Raw genomic sequence first — 15,012 nt, forward strand, 5'->3', positions numbered from 1 at the left:
AAGTGATCGGCAGAGGAACTTTTTTCTTTTCCTTTCTTTTCTTAAAAAAATTATATTTTTAAGGAAAAAAAAAGATGAAAATGATTCACTATTTAAAAAGTAAAATGTGGTTTTGGCGAAAAGTTTAAAAAGCAAGCAACAAAAAATGACTCTGTAAAGTAAATGATACAAAACACTGCAACACCTGAATATTAACCCAGATGAGGATTTGTATTCTTTAACTATTGCTTTGATTTTTTTGTGACCCGATTAGGGTAAAACCAAATTTTCCTAGCTTGCTTAACAGCCTCTAAAATATAAAAATATATGAACTTTCATTAAATTTTAGACTAGATTTAATTAATTACCTTACCAACTATGACATTATGACACTTTTTCATTCCTGAAGCTTTGTGTTGGAATACTGGGGAGAAAAAAATGAACGACTTCACTAAACTATATGAACTCCATCGACTGCTTTTGGTAACAAGTTAACAAACCACGATGTAAAGTCACTGATTTGTGTCGATTTTCTTAACCTTTCAGCATTAAACCAAAACAGTTCAGCAATAACACAACTGAACTCTCCCCCCAGAAACAGTGAAATCCAAGCAAAATAAATCATATTGTCTGGGCATACATCAAATACGCTTAAAGGCATTTTAAGCCTCAAGTCACAGGTAGTTTAAGAAATTTAAAACCCCTTGAAACAGCTGAAACAAATATTCTCCCAGAATTATAGATATATAAACATTTTGATGTGACACAAATCTAATGATTTAGATGAAAGCCTATACTCAGAATCTAGCCAACGGAAAGTATTGGAATACTGATATTTTTATGTAATCACCAGTTTCCTCTTAGGCTTGGCTGAACACTGGGTTTTGATGAATGAGAAGGATATTTTGGGACATTTAATTACTCTGATTTGTCTGACTTTTTAGGAAAAGGCGACTCTGACAAGCTTTTCTTCTGTTTTTCAGATACATTTGACACCACACGGGTAACAATTCACACAGTTTGCTTGGAACCGCTGCTTTTCTCACAATAAAGACTTTGCACTTACAACTGAAATTATTCACGGGCTACTGGAAAGCTGTCATTAAGTGTATTACACTTCAGAGGCTGAAAGCAGCACTGTAATGGTTGGTTGTTTCTCATAACAGTCAGATTATCGCCCCACAGTCTGACGTCTGGGGGAAAACACAGGAAACCAAGTCAGTCTGAGGGAATTTCACATTGATACCAAAGCCACTTCCCCATAAAAATAGTGTCTGAGGATATCAGTGGATGTGTGCACGCAGTGTAGGCTCACACAGTGTCTGTTTACAATATATAAGATCGATGCTATGGAGGTTGGTGAGTTTATGTGCTTACACTGGTACACCGGTGCTAGTCACATGATAATGTGGCACAAAAACATACAAGCTCAAATGTTGATTACTCATCTCTTTAGAGACATCCTGTGCATTATCTGAGAGCAGCAGTGTGGGACACCAGCACACTCTTCAGACTCAAACATTTCCTTAAATAAGCTCAGACTCAGCAGCATCGTTCTGGCCAGGAGAAACTTCAGTAAGATATCAAATGATGCTAGAGTAGACAATTCATTCAAGCTGATATTCAGCTGGTTTCCTTGCAGGCTTAATATTTTCTTTGCTGGTGGGCACTAATATTTATAGCACAGTTGACCTGCAGTGTTAGAGTGAATAGCCACCGTTAAACTCACAAAGAGGACGGAAAAAATAAGCACACTGTCTGAAGTCATGCACAGATTTAAGAGTTATTTGACTTGGTGCAAAGAAAAATAGAGAAAATGGTGCTTTTCTATCGTTTCTATAAATAAATATATATATGTATTGTCGAATGCTCTCTCATTCACCGACTCTCATTCTAGTCAGTGGTTTTACACTTGTAAACACTTATGCAAACAATCGAACACAATGAAGAAAAACTGGCAGAGAGCATGGTTTTTGCAGTTTGGGAGCAATTAGAAAACCAGCAAAGCAGTTCCAAATGCAAACATCTTGTGGTGCGTGACAGCTTTCCTCCAAGGATTAGATGAAACACCACCACCTACATTTGAATCGCTGTTATCACTGAGTAATACCTCACTTTTTGCAATTACAGGGTTCACGGAAAAGGTCGGGAATCTCCTATCTGAGTTAAGTCTTCCTCCGCTGTCTCACTTCCATTAGGAGAAATATTACAGGCACTGTTTGTTCTGAGATCCCTTTCAGAATAAATCTAAAGTAATGGTTGAGAATGCAGCCTTAATTCCAGCTCTGTCCCCAAATGGGAGTATGTAATATGACCGGGCTGAAATGAGGCATTATACAAAAGACTGATGAGTACTGAGATCATTTTCATACTCCATGCTCACCAAGACTGACTATAAAACACTGTAAAAATGCCTGTAATGCAGCACATATTTGTGCAGGCTAGAAACATTAGAGTTCACATTAAACGTAATTAAACTTTGTATTCCTGAATGCTACAATAAAATATAATGTCGCCGACTCAGTGCATGCTTAAGGAAACTCTTGCTGGATGAAGTTTTGCTTGCCATAAAAATGATGACCTTATTAAAATTTCACTCAATTGTTTTATACATTCAGGCCAAAAAAAAAAGAATGCGTCTGCCTCAGTGTTAATCTGCATAACGTGAACTACAAACACATAACACATCTTGCATTCCCACAATTTACGGGAAGCGAGTTCAAAAGCGCTGAAAAGACAATGAGACAATTCATTCTGGTTCGGGATGCTGGGGATGGAGGGCTGAGGGCACAACTGTGCTCTGAGAGAACTCATAAATGCCGAGACACATTCAGCAGACATATGGTTTGTGTTTAGGACCAAGAAACAATAATCAAATCCGTTGATCCTCTTCTTGCTGCAAGGGTGATTGCTAATATAAAAGTCTGTTCAGTCTAATCAGAATTTAGGACGGGGCTGTAATTACCTCCACCCACTCACAACAACACTGTCTAAACAGGATAGCACAGACTAAAAGCACAGTTTCCACTCTGTATACTATTTATATTCCACTTTCATCTATGTCATTTTTGCTTTAAAGATTTTCCCTTCACCGATAAACTCCCAGCCCTGCTTCTTGATTTTTTTTAACCAACAGGCACCAAAGGACTCATATAAGAATATTTTAGCAATTTAAGCATGTCTACTTAGTTAACTAAAAGCCCTAATATTTTTCTCAAATTGAGACAAAACAGACAGTTGCAGCTGTCCAAGAAAGAGTTTTCCTATTGTTAGATAAGCCAATGTGACACTGAACTAAACTATTCCTTGTTAACACACATAGGAAGTGCACATTTGCTTGGCAGCTTTCTATATCCCTTCACAGAAGTCTTTGATAGACTGTTTATGAATTGGCCAGCACCCAAAGGAGGTCTGAGTTTAATTAAAAGGCCTAACGCACAACTGCAAACAATGCTCTTTACACCAAAGTGCAGCTATATCAAAGGACGCTCTTTAGAAGCCATGTGGAAGCAATATTCATTCAGCTGATGGCTTTTTAAATCACTCTCAAATAACCAGAACTGCTAACTGGTCAAACTGTCTGGCTGAATGTGCCATAACGTTTGTTTTAAATAAAGAGATGAAAAACATTTCAATTTCCTTCAACTGGCGAATCCACTCAGTTAAAGGACTTTGCAACATCCTCCATGCTCAGCAGCAGGAGTGCCGACAGAGCCTACCTTGCACCGGTGGGAGAGAGAAGCACAAGCGCGCAGTTTTGCCTGACAGATGCGCTTTTTCCTCGGACGCGGAGAGTCGCTTCGGGCTGGCGCAGTTCATGTGAGTCGGGGTGTCATGAGGGCTCCGGCAAATCTGCGATCCAAAGCCGTTCCCTGCTCGCCGCGCACAGATGTCTCCCTTGCTGCCGTACACGGAGAGCGTCAAGCCAGTGAAGTCGGTGAAAGCAGGGGTCTGGCAGTGGCTCACCATCCCGAACAGCGCTGAGGAGTTTTGCATTAATGACCCAGTGCGGTCCCCGCTCACATTACCTGTGCGCGTGAAAAGAAAAAGGTCAACAAATCGCTGCAGTCTATATGAACCAGGGGGAAAATCGTCACATTGGGAAACTTCAGGGATTTGGCAACACCTACCTTGTCCAATTTGTTTACGAGGAGCAGAAAGAGTCTAAACGCGCACACGACCATGCTTATCAAAGCGGAGAAGGAAGCATTTGCACGCCTGATCGATAGCATCCTCTCAGTGGCGACCAGACATCACAACATCCCGTGCACACACCTCTCTCTCTCTCTCTCTTCCCCCCTCTTTTTGCGTGAGATTGACACCCAATAGCTGCACCGGTATGCAGGAGCGCCAATAAGGACGATGTCCGTGTTTCCGTGGGGGGATAAGATCTGGATCGGGACGATGTAGCAGTTCTGAGTAACGCACGAATCAAGATTCGAATAAACTCCCATAAAGTTGTGTGCAATATCCTGCATCATCATGCGTGTTTATGATGCGCCCGGTATCATTCAAAGCTCGCTGTTACTAATCATGATGTGATCGAGACTATGTCACAACACTGAATTTCAGCGTTTAATGACCCACAGCTTCTGAGGGAAATGTAAGCATTTACGAGAACAAGCATAGTTTCATATGCACAAGGCTATTCCGAGGCTTTTATTGAGCAGGTCGGATCAGGACTCTCCATCTCAGTAGTTCGTTTGGTTATGGATTTGTGTTTGTGGTTTCCATGCTGCTTTTCCACAGAGGCTTGGCTTAATTTAAAGAAAAATAAAAACGTGAGGGGAACTGTTTATACCAATAAATCCCTTTGCATTCAATTAAATTGGTCAGTTTGCTTGAGCCGCCAAAATGATTTCAGTTACTTTAACTGTTCATGAAAATCACGAGTTCTTACGTTTAAAAAAAGTTTTCAATAACTAGTAATATTAATGGGATTTAATCTCTATTGTTGCGCTTAAATTGGAAACATTTCTCAAAAATAATGTAAACAGCACAAATTATTCTAAAGCTTTCCTGTTATTTATGGCAGTCATTTGAGAGGCAAGCGCCACCACTCTGTGGCCAAACTTAATAATTATCTAAACAAGTTTAATATCAGCGGTAACACAAAACCTTCATATAGAAAACCACCAATCAAAACCACCACTGTTGCCTTATTAACCCACAGATTTCATTTCAGTGCTTATGATCAAACGCTGACCGGGCGCCTCACCCTGTGAGTGGCTGGGTTTTCTCTCTCTCTTAACAAGAAAATTGCAATTCTGCAGCGCCATCTTGCGGCGTTTACATGGAAGCGAAGATGCTCAGTAAAGACAAATCTAAACAGTTGCGTAAATACACGGAGGTGAAGGAAAGTTTATAAATGCCTTAGGAGATAAACGGCGGGAGTAAGCGCTCACTTTGCTGCTGTAAAGTGTGAGGAAAATATCCATCGGCTGTAAAAATGCGCGACTTGTGCTGCCTTTGTTTCTTCATCCGGTTATTCCAATTTACTAAACTAAACTAAAGGTTTGAGTTTGTTTTGAATTTCCTGTGTGTTACTTAAAACGACAGTTTTCGTTTCCTCTGTTTCCTCTTATCTATTTGGCTAAACGGCAGAAAATGAATTGGAGGATGTAACACGGCCAGACTTCAGGGCCTGGCACTTATCTCTAAGACTTATCTCTAAGACTTATCTCTAAGGGAGTTTGAGGGGACAGTTTGAAGATGCTACGTTTAAAAAAAGAATTTAAAATGATTTTTTTCACCCATTTTATAGACCTAGGATTCATTGAACGGCACATGTATGTGGCATACTAATCTGTAATTTTAATTATTAACTGCATGCTTAAATCATACTCAGCTTACAAGAACCATTTTATTACAGATCAACATCACACAGCATAACTATTGTTTCAAAAAGTAAAGTGGAGATGCTGTCTGTGCCTTCATCTCCTCTCACTTGGACCATTGTGATGCACTGTTTTCTTGTCTGACTAAAACATTTATTAAACACCTCCAGTCTGTGCGAAATCCTGCTGTAACAAGTCTCTGAAAATTACCCCACATTTGACATTTTTAAACTGGCTTCCTGTGATGTTTAGAGTTCATTTTAAAATCCTGGGTCTTAGTTTTATGGGCCCCTTCCTACATTATGGAACTGTTCTGCCCCTAAGAGCCAGGTTATGGTGTCCTCAGATAGGGCCCTTTTAATGATTCCAACTAAAGGGGATTCTGCCTTAGCTCCAAAACTATGGAACAGCTTACCAATATCTCTTTGCACCCTTTACCCTTGGCATGGGTCTGGATTTAATCCATTTACCTCTGTCAAGCACTTTGCAACTGTTCTCTGTCCTGAGAAGTGCTACAAAAATAAACTTTACTTACATACACAAACTTAGGGCTGACCTCCTGAGGCACTGACCCCTGGTACAAATCGCCTTCAACAGGATTCCCCATAAGGTGTCATAGATAAGAAGGTTGAGAGGGTCATGCAAGATCCTGCAACAAGTGGACAAATAGTAAGAGGCTCCCAGTTTTTCTCATGTCGATGCGAGACTCAGGCCAAGAAAATTTAATTTTTCACTTTTGTGACCTCACTGCAGAACATTTTATTGTTCTTTAGACCTTTGTGCAGCAACATAGCAGAGGGCACTAAGCCTGTACTTGTTGACCATATAGCCTATAAGATTAGGCTAAGATAAGTAAGCCTTCTTAATGGGTTGAAGTATTTTTTTTTATACTTTTTACTTTCTCCCAAGACGATTTGGTCTTTCCAGGGCTGCAGGTAAAAGAAAACATCTAAAGATTTTCTAACATGAATGAATCACCTCACGGGTTCAGCAATAGTTTTAGAAACTGCTGTTTCTCAACACAGTTCACTAACAAATTTTGTTATCAAGACTCAGGTCAAAAGCCTACATCTCTCGTGGTATGAGGGTGCATTAGTGCCTATGGAGCTAGTAGCTTGCACATGTGGAAACGCACCATCAATGCTAAAAGCTACATAGGCTTTAGAGCAAAATATGCTCCCATCCAGATGGCTTCTTTTTTAAGAAATACCATGCATATTTCAGTTACACAATACACAGTCATAAAAAAAAACTCTTTTTTGAGACCATTTTTATTTTTTCAAATTCAAAACTACCTCCCTTACTTTTCCTTAAAATGTTACATTTCCTCAGTTTTCTGTGTATTGTGAATAGAATATGGAAACAGTTGCATTCTGTTTTAATCAACATTTTACACAGCATCCCAGCTTTTTTGTTTGCAAATGTAGAAGTTTTAACACTGGAAGGAAGCCTTCATATTTTATCCAAAAACTTTACATTACAGGGTTCTCATTGACCTGTGTAAAAAAAACAGTGTAAAAACTATTTACCAATGTGCCCAACTTCTACTGGTCAACAGTAGAGAGTATTCTGACCTACTGCTGCACAATGTGGCTCACCAGCTGCACAGAAGAAACAAAAAAAGATCAGATACGGGTGGTGAAGGCAGCCAAGTGTGTCACTGGTGCATTAGCCCACTTACAATGAAAATTGTAGGTGGGCTAAAGCAGTTAATTAAAAGTAGTCTAACATAAATGTAAACGTTGTAATTGGATTATTTTAATAAACATGTAACTTGGATGGATTAGATGCTGGCGTGACCACAGTGCACACGTCTGCTGTTGCTCACAGTGGTCCAAGTGTCCGCTCAGGGAGTTTGTGTGTTCGCTCAGACACGTGAAAAATTAGAGGGAACATTGGACATGACACTGTTTCACAATAAAAGCATCATGTAACTTTTTTGGCCAGATAAAAGTGAAATTCACTTTGCGATAAATACCATGTAAATAAATACATGAAATTCAAATATTGCGAATAATTAGAAAAGCTCAACATGTTTGTGAAAATAAAAGGTAGTCTGTCATCTGAGAGTTCATTCATGGAGAAACTGGTCAAAGAAAGAATTTGCCATGTGGCCAGGTAAAAAGTGCACTTCCTTTGTCCCACTGAAAACTAGGTTTAGGCTTAAGCGCGCCTTTTTGACTTTGAAATCTCCCTTTCTTTTACCCCAGAGATAAGATGACTTTTATACATCTTTCTGGTGGCCTGCAATTAGAAAACAAGTAAAACAAGTTCAACAGTCCCGGGACATCTTCCCCATTATTTGGCTTGTCTGAACCTAACAGCTTCTCTTCTCTTAACATGACAAAGTTACATTGCGGGTTGTCAACCCAGGTTTTCACAATTTAGCTGTGGGCCTGTTTACAGAAAACTGTGGCAATGACACTGGGTAACTAATGCAACATAATGCAAACTTTTCTTAGAACAACGTATAATTTTAAACATATATGACGAGAATAAAAACATAATACAAGACTGTTCCTGCAGCAAATGCCATGAAGGAAAGCTGAAAAAAGTGCACTGTGAAAGTTAATATATGCTTATCACTAGCGCTTCCACATCTTTAAAGGACAAGCAGATCTTAATATAGTTTCAATTGGAATTTGCATGAAATTCACGTGTTTAGGTGTATTTTTATTGCATATTAGACAGTTTTAGATATACTTAGTCTTATTCCTTCACCTGTGGCTTTGGCGTTAAATGTCTTGGCAGCAAAAAAAGAACAAATATAAAAATACAGGTCAAACCAGGAAGCTTTTTTGTAAGCTACTTACAAATCTTAAGGGTTATAATGTCAACAAGTAATGCTCTCTGTTTTAGGATTATGTTGCTGTACAAAGGTCCACAGAAAAAGGGAATAGATTTTATTCTGAAGGAAAGAGGGGAAAAACCCCCATTACATAATACTCATGCCCATTAGAGATGGCTAAAAGGTTTAGACTTCATCTAAAAACTATGGCTGTTTTTTCAGGAGAATTAATTATTCATTAGGTTTATAACTTAACTGACTGAAAAGGTTGGATTATGTTGTACTCACAAATATAATCATATTTTATAATATATAAAATTAATATACAGGAAGAGATTTGGTGTATGTGTATGCTATAACTAAGACAAGGATGTCGACGTGACAGGTCATCACAAAGTGTTGGTATAACATTAAAATAAATAAATAATTTAATGCTGAAACTAGGAGACCTAACCAAAACTAAACATTAATTTTTTTTAAAAACAAACCAAACACACTCAGGAATTAATGAAAACCAAATTTAATGAGCTCATTTTATTATTGAGGTAATAGTGCAGCAGATAGTTTAAACTCTCTTAAACAATTCAAAAGTAGACACGAGTTTGAAAATGCCCATTAGTTGCATGAACCTTTGGTCATCATTTCAATCTTAGGAAACAACTTACTGGACAAATTTCATAACTTTTATTTTTTAGCTATATGCTTTTGACGTAAAGTAAGTCAGATGCATAATCTAAAGACTTCTTCAGATTGTCTGTGCTTCAAGAAACACAAAATAATTGCAATGAAATATATGTTACATGCTGCTCCAATCACAATATTACTACATCCCCTTAGCTAATTATGGAAAAAAAATCTTATGAGTAATTTCAGGTTTTTAAAGTCCACGTATGCATGAATCTATGATTTGACATCGTATTGAAAAAGGCAGGTCCAGTTTACTTAATCTGGAAAAATATATTTATTTATATCTATTTTTCTTCCCTTTTTTGACAGTCACCACAGAAAGGCCATCACTTGAAAGGCCTTATGGCCTTTACCAAAGAAGTAACCATAAAAGAGGTTACACACTTGTATCCCACTGTGAACAATTTCCCCTGTGATGTTAAATTACCTGCAGCACTACAATACACTCACACGTGGGAGCTACAAAGCTGAACTGCACTTGGCTAACACGCTTGCTAACATAACCAGTGTTTAAATAAACTGAAAGCAGGCAAAGCTAAGTCAAACTTACATTTATGTGGCCTGAAAAGAAGACGGCGACACCTGTTGCCCTTTAACACCCATGTAGCTAAACAGTGGTCGAGCAAACCGCCAACAACTACCACTGAGCCATGTGGAAAAACAACCTCATACTCGTTAGCAGTGTTCACGGAGCGGTTGTTTTCTCCTTTATCCTTCTCCCACAAATCAGTAGGGTACCCGGTGCTAAAGCTAACTGGTGCTTTGGAAAATACAGGTATGTGAGGCGATTACTAGACGTCATTAGCGATAAATTAAACATTGAGCTGAAAAGAATCATCAGTGTTTCCTGCTACCGGACAGAAACTTTTCAAAGCATCGTTTTGGAGCAAACTTTTGTATTATGAAATGAAATGTTGATTTTATGTCTCGATGACCTACAATTATAATTAAAGTTAATCTTATTATAATAACCAAATATCAGTTTGTCCGTGAACTCCTCTTACGCGCCTACGGTCATGTTGCCAAGCAACCACTTACTAGCAGGACCTAAAACAGGACATCGGCTAATTTTAAGACAGTCGTACTCATTTATATCTTCTACTTATTTGTATAAACGAGAGCTACCAGCCTTTTTTGATTTGGCTTTGATTTGATGTTTCTTCACGGTGGGAAATATTGAAGAAAATTAGCTCCCAACTACGCTATGGGATGTTTAGCAAGATGAAAACGCGGATATTAATATGTAATCAACAGAAAGCGTATTAAAGCGCAGAATAACAACTGTTACCGTCGTGTAAATGGAAGTTTGTTTCTGTTGGTAAAATGAACGATCTTACACGAAAGACCGTGAAGGCAGCAGAGTGGGAGGGAGCCTGACCAACAATTTTAAACGAGCGATCCAAAGAGTTCCGCTGGAGACGCCTTGAAACACGGGACATACCACCGGCAAGCTGCTGCCATGTTTCTGCAAAAAATTCTGCTTTATTTGTCGACAGCATGCATGTTTTGCTACATGTTGGGACTGTTTCTCATGCTGGCGATATTGCAGTTTTTCTCACCAAGCCTTGCGAAGAAGTTCATACTTCGCATGGGTGAAAAGATCACCATGACCCAGAATCCCAGGTTTAACTATGAGGATTGGGGTCTGACATTTATGTCCTTGGCATTTATTAAAACCGCTTCTTTTCACATGTGGCTGTCTCTGGGAGAAGAGGCGTTTGTGGGAGGAGAAGCTCCAGACTCACCTGTGGTCACTATGGACCGCGAGAAAACCAGCATCTCCAAGTATTTAAAAGGTGCGTTAAAGAAACCCAGGCTCATCTGCTGTTATGCAATGCTTCTTTGCGCCAACATTGCCGTTTCTCTGCAGGCAACAGAGCGCTTGTGCTGAGTTTTGGAAGTTGCACCTGACCCCCGTTTATGTACAAACTTGATGAGTTCAAGCAACTCGTCAAGGACTTCAGCGATGTAGCCGACTTTCTTGTGATCTACATCGCAGAGGCTCATTCAACAGGTGAGTACAAGTTGTTTGCAGAACCTGAAATTTGTGGGTGGAGACATGTGGCCAAAATATCACCAAGCAAGAAAGTGAAGGTTTTTTGTTTCTTTAAGATCTGAAATCTGCTGATGAATGTTTAGCTTGAAACTAAACCCAGGAGATGCAGATCTGTGATTGGCTATTGGACGTTTGTAATCCAGTTATAGCATTCATTATCTCTATGAACACACAAACTACTTATATGCTTTTTGTTTATATTGTTCTGGTGCAATCATGTGAAAACGCACTTTTGGTTTCACTTGCAGATGGTTGGGCCTTTAAGAACAACTATGACATCAACCAGCACCAGAGCCTGGAGGACAGGCTGTCTGCGGCACAGGTCCTGGTTCAGAGTGAACCCCTGTGTCCTGTGGTTGTGGATGAAATGACTGACGTCACCACCATACAATACGGAGCTCTGCCTGAGAGGCTTTACATTCTGCAGGCTGGGAAAGTGCTCTACAAGGTAAGACAGGTGCAAAAACGGGCAATTTCTTGAATAGTTTCTTTCCGAGCTGCTAATTGATGAGTTGTATTTAGAGAGCAACAAGGCCAAATTCTTTCACTTTCCACTCACTGCTTCTCTCACGCAATTTGAAGTCATACTAGCATTATGGGCGTGAGTGCAATCTGCACCATCTCAACACACGCCATCGCGTGTGGTGCAGGAGTTGAAGAAGCATAACAAGGGCACATTTTTGGCACTGAACCAGGTTCATGGCAGCCGGACCAGATATGTAGTTTAGATGACAAAAACCTGTTTCTGGTCCTCTCGTTTGAATTAAATTAGTATCTTTATAATAAAGTGTAATTAATTATGCTTTTAACATTTGTTACTATTCCCTCAGGGAGGGAAAGGGCCTTGGGGCTACAACCCAGCGGAGGTGCGATCCTTCTTGGAGAAGATAAAATAAGAAACTCTGCGCTTATATGAATAAGGGTTTCTTCTTATTAAGGGGTGGGTTTTATCTACATTCTAACCAGTATACATTACTTATATAGGTGGGGGATTTTACAATCAGGCTCTCATGTTGTCTTAAAAAAGATATCAGCCTCTGAGCTTGAACTCTCCTCTCAGTGTTAATTAATGACGGCTGCAGATTAAACTTTGGACTCTGGAGCCAGATGCATTCAAACACAGGGAGACAGTCCACTCAGCGGTTGTGATAAAACGGCGCATACAGGAGATGTAATTTGTGTGAGCATGCATGTGTTTTTTGTCCATATTCTCTTTTTGGTTGCGTGGTGGGTTTATTATGGCGCAGGTTTGTCTGCATTGTAACTGTAATTCCACTACATCAGCATGTAGTCCTACTGTCAGTCGTTCACATTAATCACAAAAGGTGTAGAAATGGTGTGTAACCTTTCTGTAGTCTTAAACGAGATGTCAGCCTCTGAGCTTGCAACCCCCTCTCTGTGTTTCTTAGTGACGGCTACAGATTAAACCTCTGGTCTCTGGAGCCAGATGCATTGAAACGCAGGGAGACGGCCAACCTCAGTCATGTCATGTTCGTTGTATCACAGACTAGACAGCAGATGTAGTTTGCTTCCATATGTGTTTTGCTTATGTTGCCTGGCTTCTTCAGTTAAACTCCCTGAAGATTTAAGGCACTGAAAGTTTTCCCATTTTCAGTGTCAGTTATCAAGTGCACACTTATGAATTCTCCACAGTTTCAACAGCTGGCTACTATTTACATGACAATGACAGTCAAAACCTCTTCTAGCTGGAAGTCTTTGAACTACGTAGGTTAATTTATTATTGGACACTTATTGATTTGAATATTCTTGGATGTGAAGTCATCCGGTAGCACCTCAACATAAGAGTACTCACTTTGTCAAAGTCAGTCATAAAAACAGACATGCAGCAGCACCGTATGCTAGCCACTTTGTGTTTGTCACTGTGACTCACGCTTGACCCATTAAAAGAGAATGATTGTTGCAAAGCTCGAGTTCTCCATTATTACAAAAAATGCTTTCAGAGTTTTAATACCAACAAAGAGCAGATTTCTCCCACATGAGAATCTGCCTGTTGTTTGCTGTCTTGTCTGGAAATGATAAACCTTCTGCACTGTGTGTGGATTGTAAAGTTCAGATTCCTTAATATCTAACTGTGTTATCTGCACATCAGATGATTTTGGCACCCAGTGTCCATGTTACATAATTTAATCTAATGAGGGTTCTTATCTTGGTGTAGTTGGTGAAAGGGCACAAGATAGCTTTCAAGTATTTTGATAAAATTTTGTATTGGAGAAAAGAATCGATTTTAATTTCGATCCAAGCATTAATAATTTGTAGTTTGACTTCTTTTACTTGCCAGAATACTTTGTGTGTTGTCTCAAACACTAGTGCTAATGCGAGACTTGTGGCAATAATAAAAGCAAAACTTGTTGAAATGAAATAAGGTTTGTTATTCATTTTTTTTAAATCCTGTTTTTACAAGTTATATGACACAGATATGTTTGAACAAAGGCTGCAGCTTTCATAACATTTCTTGTGTGACTGAAGTTGGAGGGTAGGTTTGGCTGCTGCCCAGTCAGGCCACATCCTGTGGAGGCTAGCCAGCAGCAGCTTAGCCCCATTTCCCATTGTTAGACAGGAACCACAACACTGTAGGATCCTCCCAACGATGAACTTTGATTCAGACCTGAATCAAAGTTTAACCAAACCATGGATGTGCAGTATGTGTGTCAAAGCCATGGGCATTTGCAAAGCATTGTGTGTATTGAAGCCCACTAGAGGGCAACATAAAGACATGGAGGGGGAAAAACCGATCATGCTCAAGTGAGTTTTATATTAAGATAACAGATGCATCATTCAAGGAAAGTGAAGGACATTTAATAGAATAAAAACATTTCATCAAGGGTTTGTAGATTCCAAGTGCTGCTCTTCTGGCCTTTACTTGTCTTAAAATTCTTAAGCTGCAAGTAAAAACATTTACAAGATGGAAGTGCAACAAAAATGAGTCACCATGTGATTGTAACAGCAGTTTGATGTCAAAAGCAAAGTGTGCTTGTCCTCCGAGTTTAGGGGAAAGCTGTGCTTGGCAACTCCCGGAGCTTTCAGTGGCTCCTCCAGCAGGTGGCAATAAATAGATCCCGGCTAAAATAAACACAGACGTCTAAAACGAAACTATAAAGACCCTTTGGAGCCACTCACCATTACACCGTGAAACGAAGCTTGACGATCTCCCAGCAAAGGGTAAGTTGTGGGCTGAAAACTGTTGAAGGTAAATTGTTATATGGTGGTAAATGGTGTGAAGGTGGCTGTTTGCAGCTTAAATGTACTCTTACTCTACTGACAGTCACGAATTAATCCAAAGGATAAACATTCATGATGCGACGTAAAGCTACTGACATAACTTTAGAAATCACCCTATAATCTTTAAGGTTACATCGTCCAAATAACTCAGTGCACAATTTCAGCTGCTCTTCAAGTGTTTCTTTGGCTGTGATTGTTTTCTGCAGAGTAAAGATTTGTTGTCATACAGTGTAGACTGACGGCAATCCCCACTGCGAACCACAGTTACACAGTTCAAAGAAAATGTAAAATATTTCCTACATGCACCTTTTAAACTGTTATTTCTGCTACATGGAACAAACTGTAACAGAACTGAGCAGGTGACTGTCCCAAACCCACTGATGTCAACAGCTGAAACGATTTGTCCCTCATCTTTCATGCACAGC

General features: G+C 39.4%; 2 protein-coding genes across 6 annotated transcripts in view; one reads left to right on the forward strand and one right to left on the reverse strand.

Moving 5' to 3' along the window:
• LOC102303521 (zinc finger protein GLIS1) overlaps positions 1–7,496 on the reverse strand; it is an 81,998-nt gene extending 74,502 nt beyond the window's left edge. For 2 of the 5 annotated variants that reach the window (XM_042213687.1, XM_014341409.2), the window contains exons 1-2: positions 4,110–5,028; positions 3,699–4,007 (exon numbers count right to left, since the gene is read on the reverse strand). In XM_042213687.1, coding sequence (XP_042069621.1) covers positions 3,699–3,975 — 277 coding nt within the window. In that variant the 5' untranslated portion in view covers positions 3,976–4,007; positions 4,110–5,028. Of the gene's footprint in view, positions 1–3,698; positions 4,008–4,109; positions 5,033–6,351 lie in introns of those variants that run through there. The other 3 variants (XR_006052927.1, XM_005946481.2, XM_042213688.1) reach the window with 3 other exon arrangements.
• Positions 7,497–10,329: 2,833 nt separating this feature from the next.
• Positions 10,330–13,173, forward strand: dio1 (iodothyronine deiodinase 1). Its single transcript, XM_005946478.3, has 4 exons — positions 10,330–11,087; positions 11,162–11,305; positions 11,596–11,795; positions 12,178–13,173. The coding sequence occupies exons 1-4, from the start codon at positions 10,751–10,753 to the stop codon at positions 12,241–12,243; spliced, it is 747 nt and encodes a 248-aa protein (XP_005946540.2). The 5' UTR covers positions 10,330–10,750; the 3' UTR covers positions 12,244–13,173.
• The last annotated feature ends 1,839 nt before the right edge of the window (positions 13,174–15,012 follow it).

The sequence above is a fragment of the Haplochromis burtoni genome, unplaced genomic scaffold (assembly GCF_018398535.1).
Source record: "Haplochromis burtoni strain Fernald_Lab_line unplaced genomic scaffold, NCSU_Asbu1 Contig_468, whole genome shotgun sequence".
NCBI lineage: Eukaryota > Metazoa > Chordata > Actinopteri > Cichliformes > Cichlidae > Haplochromis > Haplochromis burtoni.